The following is an 18,138-nucleotide window of genomic DNA, read 5'->3' on the forward strand; positions in this document are numbered from 1 at the left end:
TTTTCTTTTATTTTTATTATTATTTTTTTTATATTTATTATTATTTTTTATATTTTTATTACTTTATATTTGTTTCTCCGTGTAGATATTTATGTCTCGATTTTTATAATTTATACTAATATAATAAAAAAAAATAAATAATTATAATTTATACTATTTATTAACTGAAACTTTCTAGGAACATCATGATAAGTGCTAAAAAATATATCAATAATTATTTGTTCAAACAATCCATTTTAAAACTAGAAATCTGCAAATGCTATGTACTTGGTAAGGTTATAAATTATTAATAACAACTTTTAAACAAATAAAAAAGGCAACAAAACATTAATAAAATGTATTTATTAGCAACTAATAAGAGAAAAATAAGAAAACATCTCGTACATAAAAATCTCCAGTTCGTAATATTTACAAATAAAAAACCGTAAAATTTACTTTTTATCACATAATAATAGTAAAATTTATAGGTAATTCTAAACATATTTTTACATTAATTTGCTTTCATTTATCATTAATTTTTATTCCTCCTTGCTTTTTCTCTCAAAGATATTTTGAAACATTATGCAATATTAAAATGATTAGTTACAAAGCGAGGAATATTAAAATATAAAATTATAAATAAAACTCACTCGCGAGACCCAATTATAAACTGTATTTTCTTTTATTATACTCGTTAAAGGAAATTGCAAACTAAATGAATCTATTAATGAAATGTTTCATTTTTATTTGCCATTAATTATAAATCTGATCATAGAAAATTGACTTTTATTACGTATTCTACTCCTGATATTATTCCCGTTAAGTACCTTTTTCACTTTTCCATCTCTTCTCTTTCTGCTTCTTTTTCTTTTTTTAAAATAAAAGAAAAAAGCGAAAAGAAACTCGGGATGTTTCAGAATATTCAGATAAAAGCTACTCTTCGGTTTTCCTATAGTATATAATGATCTATTCAGTGAAAATTTCGTATTTTTCGACTTCGTGGAAAAAAGTACAAATTGCGATCTATATATATAGCAAAATAATGATTTCTTTTCTGTTCAAAATTTATTTCGGTAAATATTTTTTTCAAATTAAAAAAAATGAATATTTCCTACGGAAACACTGATTGATGAATTTAATACATTTAATAATTTAATTAAGTTAATGAATTTTATGGAAATAAATATTAATAAATATGAGAATAAATATTATTAATTTATTATACAATTAACAATTAAAAGATTTAAAAACCATTTTTCAAATCTAAATTTTTAATAATAAAGAAAGCAATTTAAAAAGGAATATAAAGTAATTTTATCCGGGATTATATTTTTTTTCTCACTTTCAATTTCGGTGGTTTAATTACCTTGAATTAAAACAGGTGCTAAAAGCATGAAACGCATTAATTTAAATTGGATTTAGCTTCTCTCGTGTGCATTTATTTCATCTTCTCAAAAAATTACTTCTTTTAAAAATCGGACGAATAAAAAAAAAACGTAAATATATGTGCAAATGCGTTAAAATATTGATTCAAGAAAGTAATATATATATAATGTATACAGAGCTTTTTAATTAAATCTCTTGAAATTCTCTCTAATTTTCACTTTTCTATTTCCCCTCATTAATACCGTAAAGTGATGCGTTTTCTTTTAAATAACGTTGGAGAAGAACCTTGATTATTTCTTGCAGAGAAATGAAAATGCAATTTCCTTTGACAAGATTTTTTTTTTAAGCACAGATGCAATTAAAAATTACCCGACTGCAAAGTCGACTCTTGCCGCATCGATGTATAATTTTTTTTCTTCTTCCTTTTTTAATAAACCTCATCTTTTTATTTTCCATGATAATATTTCTATAAATATTTTCAATGTTTGTTATAAACAGATGTTGACACTGTTTTTTCTCAACTATTTTCATTATTTTCTTTCTTTTTTTCAATTTTTGTTTTTAAAAAAAAAATTTTTTTTAATTAACTTAGACAAGAAGTCCAAAACAAAAAGTCCAAACCAAAAATTCTAAAAAAGTAAAAAAAATAGTTTCACTTCGGATTTATTTATTTTTTTTATTTTTTGTCCTGGTCAAAAAGTACAAAAAAATTAAAAATCCAATGAAAAAAATTCAGATATAAAAACTTAGATGGTTGCCTTGAATGAGTCCTTTTTTTAAAACATTTTATAAAATAATTCAATTTTTCTGAAAAAATTTTTTATTTTTGAAAATAATTGAATTTTTGTAAAGAATTTCATGAAAATTGTTGAAAATAATTGTATTTCTTCGAAAAATTGTTTTAAAAATTTTAAAACAATTAGAATAATTGAATAATTGAAATTCTTCTAGAAATTTTTTTATTTAAAAAAATAATTCAATTTTTGTGAAGAATTTTTTTATTTTTGAAAATAATTGAATTTTTGTAAAGAATTTCATGAAAATTGTCGAAAATAATTATTTTTTGAAATAATTGTTTTAAAAATTTTATAGAATAATTGAAATTCTTCTAGAAATTTTTTATTTTTGAAAAGAATTTCATGAAAATTGTTGAAAATAATTGTATTTCTTGGAATATTTGTTTTAAAAATTTTATAGAATAATTGTAATTCTTCTGGAAATTTTTTCATTTATGAAAATAATTGAATTATTATGAAGAATTTTTTTATGTTTCAAAATAATTGAATTTTTGTAAAGAATTTTATCAAAAATGTTAAAAATAATTCCGATTTTATAGCGTAAAAGTAAAAACGTGGCTTTTTCACATTTTCCATTATTTATTTTGGACGTTTTTATTGATTTTTTGACTTTGGACATTTTTATTTTGGATTTTTTGTACTTTGGACTTTTTTTCTTGGACTTTCCGATCTGGATTTATTGAATTGGATTTCTTGTCCTGTAATCAAATTTCGATTATTCAGAAATTCTTCAATTAAATATATATGAGAAAAATTAATTATTTCTAAAAATTCATGCTGTAATGCTTTTAACATTCAATTATTATTGAAAATTTTAGCTAAAATTCATTTTTAAATCAATTTTTACTAGAGAATTCTACGAGAATTCAATTATTTAATTACAAAAATAAATAATTTATTGAATAATTGAATGTTACTTAAAATTCAATTCTTATAAAGAATTTTATCAACAAATATTTCAATAATTGAATTCTTTCGACGAATTTTAGTAGCATTTTTTAAGAATAATTAAATTTTTCGAGGAATTCGATTAAAATTGTATTAAAAATGATTGAAATTCTGCAATAAGTTTTATTATTTGTGAAAATAATTGAATTATTGTGAATAATTTTATAAAAAAGTTTCAAACAATTGAATAACTGCGAAGTATTTAATTTCAAATTTTAAAACATTTGACTTTTTCGAAAAAATTTATGCAAATTCTATTTTAAATAATTGAATTCCTGTGAAATTTTTATTTTTTTGAAAAATAATTGAATGTTCGTGTAGAATATTATGAAAATTTTTTGGAAAATTTTATTAAAATAGTAGAATGTTGAAAATCATTGAATTCAGAAAAATTTGTGAAAATAATTCAAATTTTGCCATGAATTTTATTAAAATTTTTGAAAATAATGGAATATTATTACTTTTGAAAATAATAGAATTCTTGTGATAAATCCTGTTATTTATGAAACTATAATTGAATTTTGCAGTGAATTTCATTAAAATTCCTGAAAATAATTGAATTTTGTCGAAGAATTTTGCTATTCATTTATAAAGATAATTGTCGACAAGATATAGTTATTGGCGATAAAGATAGTTGGCGACAATTTTTTTTAAGATTTTTTAAAAATAATTGAATTTTTGAAAAGAATTTTATTAATTTCGAAAATAATTGAATTCTTGTGATGAATAATTGTTATTTATGAAAATAATAGAATTTTGAAATTCAATTATTACTTTCTACTTTCTACAAACTTAGCGACCAAATTTTTTTTTAATGTTGCCAGATTTTTCTAAAATGTTCACTTGGGCGTTTCTGGGGTAAATAAATCCAAAAATGTCAAAATTAAAAAATTAAAAATTGATGTCAATATGACGATCAACACTTTAAAAAAGAATTAAAATCTGACGTCGGACTTTAAAAATACAAAATAGTTTGTAAAATAACTAATTAAAAGTGTAGCGTAAGGTTCAGTAATTATTTAAAAACGAAAAATAAACAAAAAGCAACTTTTACAATTTACAATTTCACATTATAAGTTTGTATTTAGTAACTTTAAAAACTCCCGAGTAAATATTTTTAGATCCGTCAACTGTTAAAAAATTTGGTCGCCATATTGGGTCCGCCATTTTGAATTTTGAAAAACTGACCTCAGATTCGTAATCAGCGACCCCAAAAACCACCGAGAAATGAATTTCGATCGAAACGCAACAATTTTAAAATTATCCGCCATATTGGATCCGCCATTTTGAATTTCGAAAAACTAACCTCAAATTCGAATTCAGCGATCCCAAAAACCTGAATTCGTATTTTTTTAGAAATTTTTTTCGGACCGTTTTAAGCTCACAAGCGATTTTTAACTGGACTGACGAAGGAGTTAATTATATAGAATTGAAGTTGGGGTAAAAGTAAAAAAATTTTACCTAAATGTTGATTGCATAGAATAAAATATAATTTATTGTATATATTGTAAAAGAGAGAGAGTTTTTTGATTTTGGTGAATGTATCCGTATCTGATGAAAGCAAAATCCATTGTAGTCTGGAAAACATCCTCGAACACTTGGGTTCAAATCGGTTGTCTTTTGTCAAAACGATTGCTTTTTCCTCGAATGGCCAGAAGAAATGGGTCGAGTGTACACACAAATACTTATGAGTTTATCCGCGCACACACACACACACACACACACACATTTATAAATTCTCAAATACTCATATTTCTCTTGAAACACGTCCTTACAACTCTTTTTCGACCATTTCCTTTTCCTCCACTCACACTTTCTGCTCATCCCATGGGACAACCAATGACTATCTTTAATATCCTACCAGGTGAAATAACTTGTGGGTCACCAGTGAAATACTTGCCGTCTATATAGAAAAATTCACTTTAATTATATTTATTTACTGTCGTATATTTTATTTCATGCTTTATTATTTCTTTCTTCTTTCTGACCGAGTTTACAAAGTTTCAAAATTTTTAAGGATTCATACCACTTTACACTTCTAAAAATTAATCCATTTTCTAGAATTTTTTATTGATCTTATAGATTAAATTCATCTTTATCTTATTTAGTTAGATAGAAGAAAGTTTTTTTGTATACACGGAGAAACTTTTTCTTATAATATTAAATATATTTGGTTATGTTTATTCTAAAAGTACGTTAGAATGTGAGGATTTTTCGTGCGTTGTGCTAATAATTTCAACATTAATACGAAAATATGATAAGTTCGTTATATATTAAGCAACCTTCGGTGTACAAAAATTACTATCTGCATTAGAAATAGTCTTATTTTTCTTTAGAAAAGAATAAAATGCTAGTTTTTGTTTGTGAAATAATACGGTAATTCTAACCTTTTTTCCACATATAGATAGAATATATACCAGACATTCTAACGTAACATACCAATTTTGGAAGGACTGCGGGCGGACTTAACCGATTTCGCCCGAGCATCACCGAGTCCATCACCTGACGTCGCGAACTAACCCTAATGTTTTCGAAGTTGAAATTCACACGTGTATGAAAGAAAAAAACCTTTTATTAATAAACGTGAATGTCTCCTCATGCCAAATTAAATTCAAGAACTGTTCCTCAATATAACATAATTTTTTTCACGACTTTTACTTATTTACATAATTTGATTAGTAAGTTATTTTAAAAAATGCTCTCTCTCGAAGGCACATATTTTTCCACTCGTTTAATATATAAGGACGATTCAGCTGTGTACTTCTAACGAATCGTGCGATCTTTCGGTTTCCGTGACCAATCGTCGTGTCTTTACTTGCGTGTGCGTGTGTGCGTTATTAATATAGGTTAGGTTCTTACGTCGTGTTAAATATATTTACCTACAGTTACAGTGACATACACTAATGCCATCTACCATCAGATCCAAGTATCACTATCGTCTCTATGAGTATCTATAGACAATTAATTTGTTGTGTTTCTTTTTAATTCATGGCTTTCCCAACTTTGCAAAAATTATTATTTTCTTTCTAAAACAACATACTAATTTTCGTTAGTTTCCTTATGAAGAACTGTAAAATATATACTGAATGAGTGTTTTTGATAGTCTCAATAGCAATTTCTATAACCTATGTCGTTTTTCCCTTGAATCTAACCTAACATACTAAAATGTCTCACCAGTTTTAAGAATTATTGGTATTAAAAGTTTCTCCGTGTAGTTAAACTATACAAAAAAACTTTCTTTGATTCAAAAATATTATTTGTTTAAATTTAAAGATTAACAATAGTTTTGGCCCTGATAAAAATATCAATATGGCAGCTGTGTCGACTACAGTTTGTCAATTTTATTGCTAATGTGGTTGTGTACAATTTTAGAAGTAAGGTTTCATACTCAAAAGTTCTGTTGCTGTTTGTTTAACACTTTAAGAAATATTTTTTCTTTGAATAATATTTTCACTTAACTCGTCATGATTATGATTTAAAGAAGAAGAAATTATTGTAAATGAAGATTGATTTGAAGTATGCAAATTTGCCGAGACAGTTCTTGTTGTACATCTTCATCTTTTTTACCCAGAAAGGATAAGTCCTTATCATAATTAAACCTAAAACCACCAATTAAAAATACTCTTTTTCCACGATTACACTAACATTATTATTTAATGATTTTCAAAAATTTTCCTCAATTCAATATCTACTATTTTTTATTTTATTTTTTTATTTTCAATATCTACTATTTTCACAAAATTTTCCAAAAGAATTCAATTATTTAAAAAAAAATTTAATAAAATTCTACACAAACTTTTAATTCTTTTTAAAAAATATTAAAAATTTCACAGGAATTTCATTATTTACAAATTTTTTTTTTAAATTTCGTCGCAATCATTCAATTATTTTCATAAATAATAAAATTTTTACGGGGATTCAATTGTACTACGCTGCCTCGTCCTCGAGATCAATTATTTTGTAGTAATGGAATTACTATTCGTTTCGCACAGATATTTTAAATTCAAACTAAAATAAAAAGGATAATTCCTAGAGGTGTGCAAAAAGCTCGAAACCCGAAGCTCGAGCGGGTATTTTCGAGCTTTTCATTTTTCGAGCCGAGCCGAGCCGAGCCTATTCAGTTCGAGCTCGAGCCGAGCTCGGGCCGAGCCGAGCTTTATAAAAAGCTCGAATAATTTCGGGTACTCGAATTTTTCGGGTACCCGAAACTTTCGGGTACTCGAAATTTTCGAGTACTCGATTTGATTCGAGCCCTTGAGAAAATCCAAAATTTTCTACATTAATTTTTAATTAATTTTTTTTTTTTCAAAAAAAAAATTTTTTTAATTTAAAAGCTCGAATTAAATCGAGTACTCGAAAATTTCGGTTACCCGAATTCATTCGAGTACCCGAAATATTCGAGTACTCGAGTGAATTCGGGTACCCGAATGTTTCGGGTACTCGAAAATTTCGGGTACCCGATACATCGAGCCCGGCTCGGGCTCGGCTCGACTCGAAAAAATTGCGACCCGGCTCGGCTCGGCTTTTCGAGCTTTTTGCACACCTCTAATAATTCCCTTGCCACTCTGTGGATGTCGTCTCTTCGCCGCCATGACACTTTCATTATGGAGTTTCTGTGTGTTTCGTGCACATCGCGAAAAATTCTCGTCTCGGAAAAGTTATATTTAAAGTGATTTTTAAGTGTTCTTGAAGAATGAATTCATCATCGGATGAGTATCAGCGTGCTGGGAAACGGAGGAGACAACACAGCGGTGATCGTTTTCCGAAAAAACGGGAAAAATCAATGGAAAAAGTGAAACGACGAAGTCGTTCAAGAAAACGACCCCCATCCACATCCTCACGTAGCAGCTCATCTTCTACAGAAAGAGGATCAAGGGAATTCAGCCGAAGAACCAAAAATAGTGAGCGTTTACGCAGAGAAACGCCACGCAGAACATTACCTGCAAGTCGGAGCGGCGAGCGTCACCCACGCGGTGCGCCACGCAAACGAAGCAGGTACAATGATTCTAACCTCGACAGGAACAGATACGACTCAGTGAGTGAGAGTTCTGTATCATCACACAGAACACCCGATGAGCGGAGCTCGAGCAGTCCGCCTCGGGATGAAACAGAAAAACCTGCTCACGAAACGACACAATCCGGCAAAAATCAGCCTGGAACAGAGGAGAAAATTGACAAACAGGCGTCAGTGGAAGTCGATAATGCAGATCCCCTGTTGAGCCAACTGGACTCTACGGAGTTCGAGAAAAAAGCGACGGGGGCGCCCGTGAATGATTCCGTGTCAAAGTTGTGGTCGAACATTTTCAAAACAGGCTTCAAAAAAGATCGAGAGAAGGAACTCCTCGAAAAATATCCGCCAGCGGAAAACTGTACCCTCATGGCCACACCAAAGTTAAATCCGGAAATAAAGACGGCTTTGAAAAAACACCCAAAAACCTTGAAGAGAGAATCATACCAAACCAGTTACCAGAATCAAGTGAGTGCGGCTTTGGCGGCAATTGGCACGGGATTGACTCGAATATTAAATGCCGAAAACCGCAATGAACACAAAGAACTATTCGAAACATTAAGTGACGCGGGAAAAATAATGGCAACATTACATCATAACATCTCAATGGCAAGAAGGGCCATTATTCAACCATGTTTAAATGTTGTAGTCAGTGAAGTGGCCGAAACTACAGAAGTCGATTCCCTATTGTTCGGGGAAACCTTCTCCGAGAAGTTAAGAGCCGCAAAGGAGGTGGAGAAAAGAGGAGAGGATGTCACCAAAGCCACGAATACTTCGACTGTCAAAAAAGGCACCAACACCACGAGAGGAAGGAACGACTTCAAGTCCGGCAATTTAAACTGGCGGGGCCCTCCCAGGCGCAGTCACAACAGACAGCAACAAGGAGGGCCAATGATGAATCGGAGTTACCATCAGCGAGCGCCCAGGAAATAGAGGTAAGAAAAATTGCTTGTCGGCTAAAATATCATATAGACTCATGGAAACTGTTGTCATCGGACCCTCATATTTTGAATTGCGTCACCGGTTACGCATTGCCTTTTGTAAACAAACCATCTCAGTCAAATAAACCCAGTGAACAAAAAATGTCACGAGAGGAAAAGACTAAGATGTTAAAGGCAATTTGTGTGTTAGAGGAAAAGGGAGCAGTAATGCAAAAACCTTATGACAAAAAACAGTTTCTGTCCCCGTACTTCTTGCGTCAAAAACAAGATGGCAGTGACAGATTCATCTTGAATTTAAAATCACTGAAAAATTTTTTTGAATCCCCCCCACTTTAAATTAGAATATTTGAAAGTCACCTTAAATTTAATAAGTAAAGGGTACTATATGATTTTAATTGATTTGAAAGACGGATACTTGCACATTCCAATCGCAAGTAAACACAAAAAATTCCTCAGATTCGAATTTGACGGGAACATATTTGAGTTTTAGTGCATGCCTTTCGGCCTTTGCACTGCACCATACACGTTCACTAAATTACTGAAACCGGTAGTTCAGAATCTAAGAGAATTAGGTATCACACTCGTCATTTATTTAGATGACATACTAATAATTGCCGAAACTGAAACGGAGTATAACGAAAGTGCTCGAAAAACCCTAGAACTTTTAAAAAACTCTTGGCTTAGTTATTAATCGAAAAAAAAGTAAACTTGTCGCTTCAACTCAATGCAGATTCCTAGGTTCAATTATAGATAGTATAAAAATGAGTGTAGTATTACCGGACGAAAAAAGACAAGGGTCGTTTAAATTAATAAAAGATTTTCGAATAAAAAAAAAAAAAAAAAAAAAAAAATGTAAGATTAAAATTCGGACTGACCTAAATTGGTTGCTTTCGAAATTGGAATTTGCAAGTAATCCTATCCGAAATCCAAAGCGAGCAGGCGGAAGGGGTTGTGGTGGTACCCTACTGGCCATCACGACCTTGGTATCCGTTATTTATATCTTTTTTAGCGTCCGAAGTCATTCATTTTGAGCCTAATAAAAAATTGTTGTCATGTCCATACAGAGAGCAACACCCACTCGCGGTCAAACTTATCCAGGTGGCCGCACTGTTATCAAGGAAGGCTTCAAGATGAGAGGACACACGGAAGAGACCGCCAACATCATGCTGTCGTCGTTATCCGATAGAACGTTGAACCAGTACAATAGAGGACTTAATCTTTGGTGGAGCTTCTGCCAACTAAACAACAACTCTTTGTACGACAGCCCAGTACCAATGATTCTGAGATTCTTCACCGAAACACTGGAGTCAGTGAAATCCTACAGTACATTGAATGTATATAGGGCAGCGTTGTCATTGATAATGAATAATGAGCACAGCAAAAACCCACAAATAGTCAGGTTCTTCAAAGGAGTGTCCAACATAAAACCTCAGGCACCGAGATACGACACAACATGGAATCCGCAGTTAGTATTAAATCATTTGATAACGTTATATCCCAACGAAAATATCACGTTGGAAAATTTAACAAAAAAGTTAGCAACATCTATGGCTTTAATCACAGGACAGAGGTTGCAAACATTGCATAAAATCAGATTGGAATACATAAACGTAACTCGCGAAAATATCATACAAATAAAAATACCAGATAAAATAAAAACTTCGGGCAGAAACAGGAAGCAGCCGCTGCTCAACATACCGTTTTTCGAAAAACAACCACAAATATGTGTGGCATCAACGCTCCAAGCATATATAGAAAGGACAAATGCACTGAGGACAGGAAATACGAGCAGCCAAAAATTATTTTTATGTTACCAAAAGCCACACAAGGAAGCCACTGTGCAGTCGATTAGCAGGTGGATAAAACAAATCTTGGACGAAGGTGGAGTGGACTCGGGATTCACAGCGTACTCGACAAGACATGCATCGACCTAGGCAGCGCTCAGAAATGGAGCAAACATTGAAACGATAAGACAAGCGGCTGGATGGACTGCTCAATCGAAAACTTATGCGAACTTTTATAACTTACCACTGAGGCAAGAAAAAACGTTTGCAGAAGCGATTTTTGAAGAAAGCGATTCAGATTAATAACATGTCTAACTTTTCTTTTTTCTTTATCATTTTCACTTTATTCTCTTTTTCTTAAATCATCAAGTTTATTTTTGTTAAGCGTAAATCGAGCTAAAAAATTCAGTTATTTCCAATTTTCTCAATTCTGTTCGAATGTTAAACAACGAAAGTACAAATCTGTATAAACCAAATAAAGTAACATAGAGTACAAAATCACAACCATTATATCTTTGAACAACTACAAAATAATTTATCTCGAGGACGAGGCAGCGTAGTACAATTGAAAGATTGAACGAACTTACCTAAGTGAAGTTCAATCAGAATTGTGCTAGCTGCCTCGTCCGAAGAGATCACACCCACCCAAATCATGTAAACAAAATCACCCACATCCCAGGTTGCGATTTATGATACAATATCTTTGAAATTAATGAAAGTGTTATGGCGGCGAAGAGACGACATCTACAGAGTGGCAAGGGAATTATCCTTTTTATTTTAGTTTGAATTTAAAATATCTGTGCGAAACGAATAGTAATTCCATTACTACAAAATAATTGATCTCTTCGGACGAGGCAGCTAGCACAATTCTGATTGAACTTCACTTAGGTAAGTTCGTTCAATCTTTCAATTATTTTCGTAAATATTAAAATTGTTTTTAGGAACTCAATTATTTTCATAAATTATAAAACTCATTGCAGAATTTCAAATATTTCTAATACAATTTTAATCAAATTCCGCAAAAAATGTAATTATTCTTAACAATTTTATTAAAATTCGTCGAAAGAATTCAGTTATTTAAATATATATAAATATATATATAATTCTTTATGAAAATTGAATTTCAAGAAATATGTAATTATTCAACAAATTGTTATTTTTGTATTTAAATAATTGAATTCTATAGTAGAATTTTCTCATAACCATTGATTTAAAAATGGAGTTCAGTTACAATTTTAGATTAAAATTGAATTTTAAAAGCATTAGTGAGTAAATTTTTAGAAATAATTGAACTTCGAAGATGTTTCGGATTAAAATCTTGGAAAATTTGAATTTTTCATGTTTTTAACTAACAATTTTGTGGAATTAATTTTTTTTTAAGAAACTTCAATTGCGGTTTTTTTTTAATTATTTGAGAATAATTGAAATTTTGTAAAATTGAATTGTAAACAAATGAATTTGAAAATTCTTAAAGAACTTTTTCAAAAATTATTAATAAAAATAATGGTTTTATTGAAGATGTTTGGTTAAATTTTTCAAAAGTTACAAATTATTGCAAAAATTCAATTATTTTCAAAAGTAATAATATTCTTCGCAAAAATTAAATATTGTTTAAAAGTAATAAAATTCTTCTTAGGAATTCAATTATTTTCAAAATTAATAAAATTCTTTTCAGAAATTCAATTATTTTAAAAACATCTAAAAAAAATTGTCGTCAACATTTCAATTATCTTTATTTAAATGAATAGCAAAATTCTTTGACAAAATTCCATTATTTTCAGGAATTTTCATGAAATTCACTGCAAAATTCAATTATAGTTTCATAAATAACAGGATTCATCACAAGAATTCTATTATTTTCAAAAGTAATAATATTCCATTATTTTCAAAAATTTTAATAAATTTCATGACAAAAATTGAATTATTTTCAAAAAATTTTCTGAATTCAATAATTTTCAACATTTTACTATTTTAATAAAATTTTCCAAAAAATTTTGATAATATTCTAATTTCTACACGAACATTTAATTATTTTTCAAAAAAATAAAAATTTCACAGGATTATTATTTCACAGAATTATTTAAAATAGAATTCGCATAAATTTTTTCGAAAAAGTCAAATGTTTTAAATTTTGGAATTAAATACTTCGCAGTATGTCAATTGTTTGAAACTTTTTTATAAAATTATTCACAATAATTCAATTATTTTCACAAATAATAAAACTTATTGCAGAATTTCAATTATTTTTAATTCAAATTTAATCGAAGAAGAATTTCGAGAATTTCTCGAAAAATGTAAATGTTTTTAAAAATTTTATTAAATTTCGTTGATAGAATTTAATTATTTAAAAATTTGTTGATAACGATTCTTTATGGGATTTGAATTTTAAGAAACATTCAATTATTCAATAAATTGTTATTTTTGTATTTAAATAATTGAATTCTAGTCGAATTTTCTGATGAAAATTGATTTAAAAATTAATTTCAGTTAAATTTTTTTTAAATAATTGAATTTTGAAATTAATTTTTTTGATAAAGTTTAATTGAATTTTTTTAATATTATTTAATGTTTTTATTTTCTAATAAAAACATAATAAAATATATATATAATAATATATATATTGTATTAATATTTATTTAATTGAAGAATTTACGAATAACCGAAATTTCACGTAAAATTAAATACCTATTGTAAACAAATGGATTTGAAAATTGTCAAAGAACTTTTTCGAAAATTATTCAAAATAATCGATTTAAAGAAGAGTTTTAGTTAAAAATTCTTACCAGAAATGTTTTACTATATGAAAGTAGTAAAAGTTACTTTATATTTTTCTCCATGTGAATTAATGACTCGAATGTTAAAACGTATGAAGATGTTAAATTAGTTCTAATAAATGCAGGACATTTGGAAGTTGCACATTTCCAACGTTGTTCCCCGGATGATAAAACTTTTTGTTTATTAAATTTAACACCGCAGTAACAATTAACAAAAAGTCCACCTCGTTGACTCGTCATTTCAGAAACAATTGTTCTATTTAAATTAGCCATATAAAAAATGTTTAAAAATAGTTTCAACAAATTAACAATTGTCTTATTCTCAATACAAAAGGTACAAAAAATTAATTTTAATTTCACAATTTTTTCTACTCTTGATAAATATAGTTCTACTGTATAAAATATATATCGATTTACAATATTCAGATTCGTTTGATTTGAAGAGCAATTTCGTATAAAATGTTCGAAAATTTCAGCACAAAGTGCAAAATTATTCAAAGTAACTTTAAACTGCGTTCAATAGATTTATACTGAAAATTTTGAAACATTTTACAAAACTGTTCTTTGCATATTATACAAATTTTCAATTAAAAAATAAAATTAAAATTAAAAAATTATTTGTTTGCATTTTAGTTATTTTAATTTAATTTTTCTCTAAATTTGAATTAGTGGAAATACGTCCACATTTTACTTAAAACTTTTTAAATTACTACCCATTTTTAGTAATTTTTTCTTATAACAGGGATCATAGTGATTTTTTTTTATGTAATATTAGCAAAAAAAGGGGATTCAGTTTTAAAAATGGGGAAATTTTAAATTAAGTCAACATTTTTGTATTATAATTTTATAAAAATGAAAAATTTATTTTAAAGATTTTTTAACTTTTTTTCTTTCTACTTTTATTTCTCTTTCAGCTTATTTTAATTATATTATTTTTTTTTTGTTAAACTTTCTCAGTTAATTATTGATATTTTTTCATCTTTTTCCGTAGTCTAACTTTTTCTTAAATTTTTAATCAAAATTTTTATTACAATGGTACTTTTATTTTAAAATTTCATTAATTTTACTATAATACGTATAGTAGTAAATTTCAGAAAAACATTAGTAAAATTAACTTGGGACTTGCTAAAATTTTCTTCAAAAATGCTAAAATTTAATATTAAAAATTGTTGTTTCCGGAATAACTATTACTATTTTCAAAGACAATTTTTTTTTGTATAAATTAGAAAAATTTATTTCAAAAATAGTCAAATTTACTCTAAAAATAAGAATTTTTAATACCTAATTGTAATGTTCGAGGAAAATTTGAATAATTTTTATAAAAAAAAAATTAACTTTATAAATAGTAAATTTTGCTTTTAAAAATCGATATTTCCAGAGTAAATTTTTTAATATCCGTAATAAATATTGAATATTAGTAAAATATATTTTGAATTTAGTAAAATTTATTCTGGAATTAGTAAAATTTGTCAAAAATTACAAACAATTTGGATTTTTCATAAAAGTAAAAATTATTTTACATATTTGTTTCCTTTTATAAAAAAATTTCTGAGTTTAAAGACTCTGAGAAATAATATAAAAAGATTTTTAAGATTCAAAAAAAATAAAATTTTTCCAAATTTTGCGAAAAGTGAAAATTTGTTTCTTCAAGCAAAACTAAACATTTTTTTAACTTACAAAAAATGGTAATTTTAAAAATTTTCCTTAAAAATAAGGTAATAAGGTAGGGGGGGGGAATGTATGATTAGGGGATTTTATTAATTTAAAAGGGGAAAAGTTTTAAAATTAAAAAAAATGAAATTCTTTAAAATATAAAATTTATTTCAATGAAATTTGACAAAAATTTTCAATTTTTTAAAATTATTTTCGACAAAAAAGGGGGATATGGAATAAAAGGGGGACTAACTGTGATCTATGTTTATAATAAAAAAATGTTGAATAAAATTAAAAAAATAGTAAATACCGATTTATATTATTTTTTTTAATTAATCAAATTAAATTTGATTCTCAAAAAGTTGACAATTTCAACTTTTATACAAGAAGTTTCGATTTTCTATAAAACTTATAATTTATAATTAATTGAATATATAGTTTATAAGGGTGATAATTTCTTTTTAATTGTTAATAGGTAGTTTACTTTAAAGAAAAAAAGTTTCATTTTACAAAATTTTATTTTCCAAAAAATTTTATTGTCTATTTTATATGCAAACTCTTTATTAAAATTTCTTTGCTTATATATTTTTTGCGTTAAATTATTTTCCGTTTCAGTAAAATTTAAATTTTCTTTGTGAAGTTTCCGTTTCATATATATGAATGCCAATATTTCTTTTATAATATAATATTATGTATACACAAGATGCGAAAAGTAAAAAAAAAAATGAAAATGAAAATGAAAATACCCATATGAAAATATGAAAAGGTGCTGTTAAGTGATCTTAAGAAAGAACAAGTAATTTTCAAGTTGTATTTATTTTCCTGAATGTATTATTTTTTATTTTCTTTTTCTTTTTCTTTTTTTTTTTGTTTTTTCTTTTTCAATTTCATTAAACTGTAAGAAAGTAAAACAGTTGGAAAAAAAATGAAGACAGGTTTTCTTCACGATCTTACTTTGCGTGTTGCGTTATAACCATCCCCTTTTACATGGAAATAACTGTTCATATTTCGAGACAGACAGGGTGTTACTTCTCAAACTCGCAGGGTACAACATTCGTGTTTCTCGACTATGTAGATTATTAAAATACCAACCGTTATAGATACAATAAAAACTTGCTTTACGTGTTTCGTGTTTACTTTTTTTTTTTTTTTTTTTTGTCAGAAAAGTAATTAAACTTGATGTTTAAGAAAAAAAATTATACCCAAGAGTTTATATAAAAAAAATTAATTGATTCATTCATTAAAATATAAATGTCTAACTCAGGGTTGCCACGCTTTCGCCCATTTCAAATTACCTGCCATTTACAGGTTTTCCAGGTTAAAAAACGGAATATTTTCCTGGTTTTTAAAATTACATTTATATTTTACAAAATTAAATAATTAGTCATAACTTTTCCATAACAATTAAGATTTTCAAAAATCTCAAAATCGTTTGATTTTGAAATTAAACAACTTATAAAAAATTGTTATAAAACATGAAGAAATTGATCTCGAAGTAATCAATTTCTTCGTTTTGTAATAATTATTAATGAAAACTGAGTGATAAAATAAAAATTAATTATTTTCAATTTTTCCAATTATTATTTTCTACAGCAATTATTAACTAAAATTCTTCTCTAAATCAATTATTTTTAATAATTTTTTAAAATGTTCTTTGAGAAAATTTTCAAATACAATTTTAAAAAATTTTAATTATTGGAACATTCTACAATCTGATTAAATATAATTATATTAGAAAATAAAAACAACAAATAATTTCTAAAAAAAATTCAATTAAACTTTTTCAAAAAAATTAATTTGAAACCTTTTAAAAATTCAATTATTTCTATAACTATTCACACTATAATGATTTTAATATTCAATTCTTATCTCAAATTTAAACTGAACTTCATTTTTAAATCAATTTTTATTGAAAAATTCGAAGAGAATTCAATGATTTAAATACAAAAATAAATAATTTATTACATAATTGAATGTTTTTTAAAATTGAATTCTTATCAAGAATTTTATGAACAAATTTTTAAATAATTTAATTCTTTTGACGAAATTTAATAAAGTTTTTCAGAATAATTACATTTTTCTAAAAATTCGATTAAAATTGTATTAAAATAATTAAAATTCGGCGATGAGTTTTATTATTTACGAAAATAATTGAATCTCTGTAAAAAAAAAGTATTATTTATGAAAATAATGGAATTATTGCGAAGAAATTTATAAATTTTTATTTATTAAATTATAAATAAAAAGATCATTAAAAATCACTGAATTCAGGAAAATTTTTAAAATAGGAATTGAAATTTTGACAAGAATTTTAATAAAATTTTTCAAAAAAAATTGAGTTTTGAAGACGAATATTTTTATTTATAAAGATAATTGAAATTTTCATACGAATTTTGTTAAATTTTTTAATATATGTAATTGAATTTTATTACTTTTGCAAATAATTAAAATAGTTAAATACAAAAATTAGTAATTTATTGAATAAATGAATGTTTCTTAAACTTAAATTCTTATAAAGAATTTTATCAAAAAAATTTCAAATAACTAAATTCTTTTGACGTATTTTAATCAAGTTTTAAAGAATAACTACATTTTTCGAGAAATTCGATTAAAATTATATTAAAAATAATTTAAATTCTGTAATTTTAAATAAATTATTATTTATGAAAATAATTGAATTGGAAAATTGAATTGAATTGAATTTCTTAAAAGAATTTTATTATTCATGAAAATAATTGATTTATTGTGATAGTTAATAATTTTTTATAAAGTTATTTTTTGAAAATTTTCAAATCCATTTGTTTACAATATTTAATTGTACGTGAAATTCCGGTTATTCGGAAATTCTTCAATTAAATATATATTAGA

At 26.5% G+C, this 18,138-nt stretch overlaps 2 protein-coding genes across 3 annotated transcripts in view; both read left to right on the forward strand.

The window, feature by feature from the left end:
• LOC122498765 (RNA pseudouridylate synthase domain-containing protein 2-like) overlaps nucleotides 1-18,138 on the forward strand; it is a 486,414-nt gene that overhangs the window by 453,093 nt on the left and 15,183 nt on the right. The gene's annotated exons all lie outside the window — the stretch shown is intronic.
• On the forward strand, nucleotides 7,692-10,158 carry LOC122498766 (pre-mRNA-splicing factor CWC25-like). Its single transcript, XM_043606679.1, has 2 exons — nucleotides 7,692-9,053; nucleotides 10,124-10,158. Exon 1 carries the CDS (start codon nucleotides 7,804-7,806, stop codon nucleotides 9,049-9,051), a length of 1,248 nt encoding a protein of 415 aa, XP_043462614.1. The 5' UTR covers nucleotides 7,692-7,803; the 3' UTR covers nucleotides 9,052-9,053; nucleotides 10,124-10,158.

The sequence above is a fragment of the Leptopilina heterotoma genome, unplaced genomic scaffold (genome assembly GCF_015476425.1).
Source record: "Leptopilina heterotoma isolate Lh14 unplaced genomic scaffold, ASM1547642v1 Lhet_16, whole genome shotgun sequence".
NCBI lineage: Eukaryota > Metazoa > Arthropoda > Insecta > Hymenoptera > Figitidae > Leptopilina > Leptopilina heterotoma.

Excerpts from the sequence above, each read along its gene's own strand:
- LOC122498766 (XM_043606679.1), top strand. The coding sequence starts at position 7,804 with ATGAATTCATCATCGGATGAGTATCAGCGTGCTGGGAAACGGAGGAGA.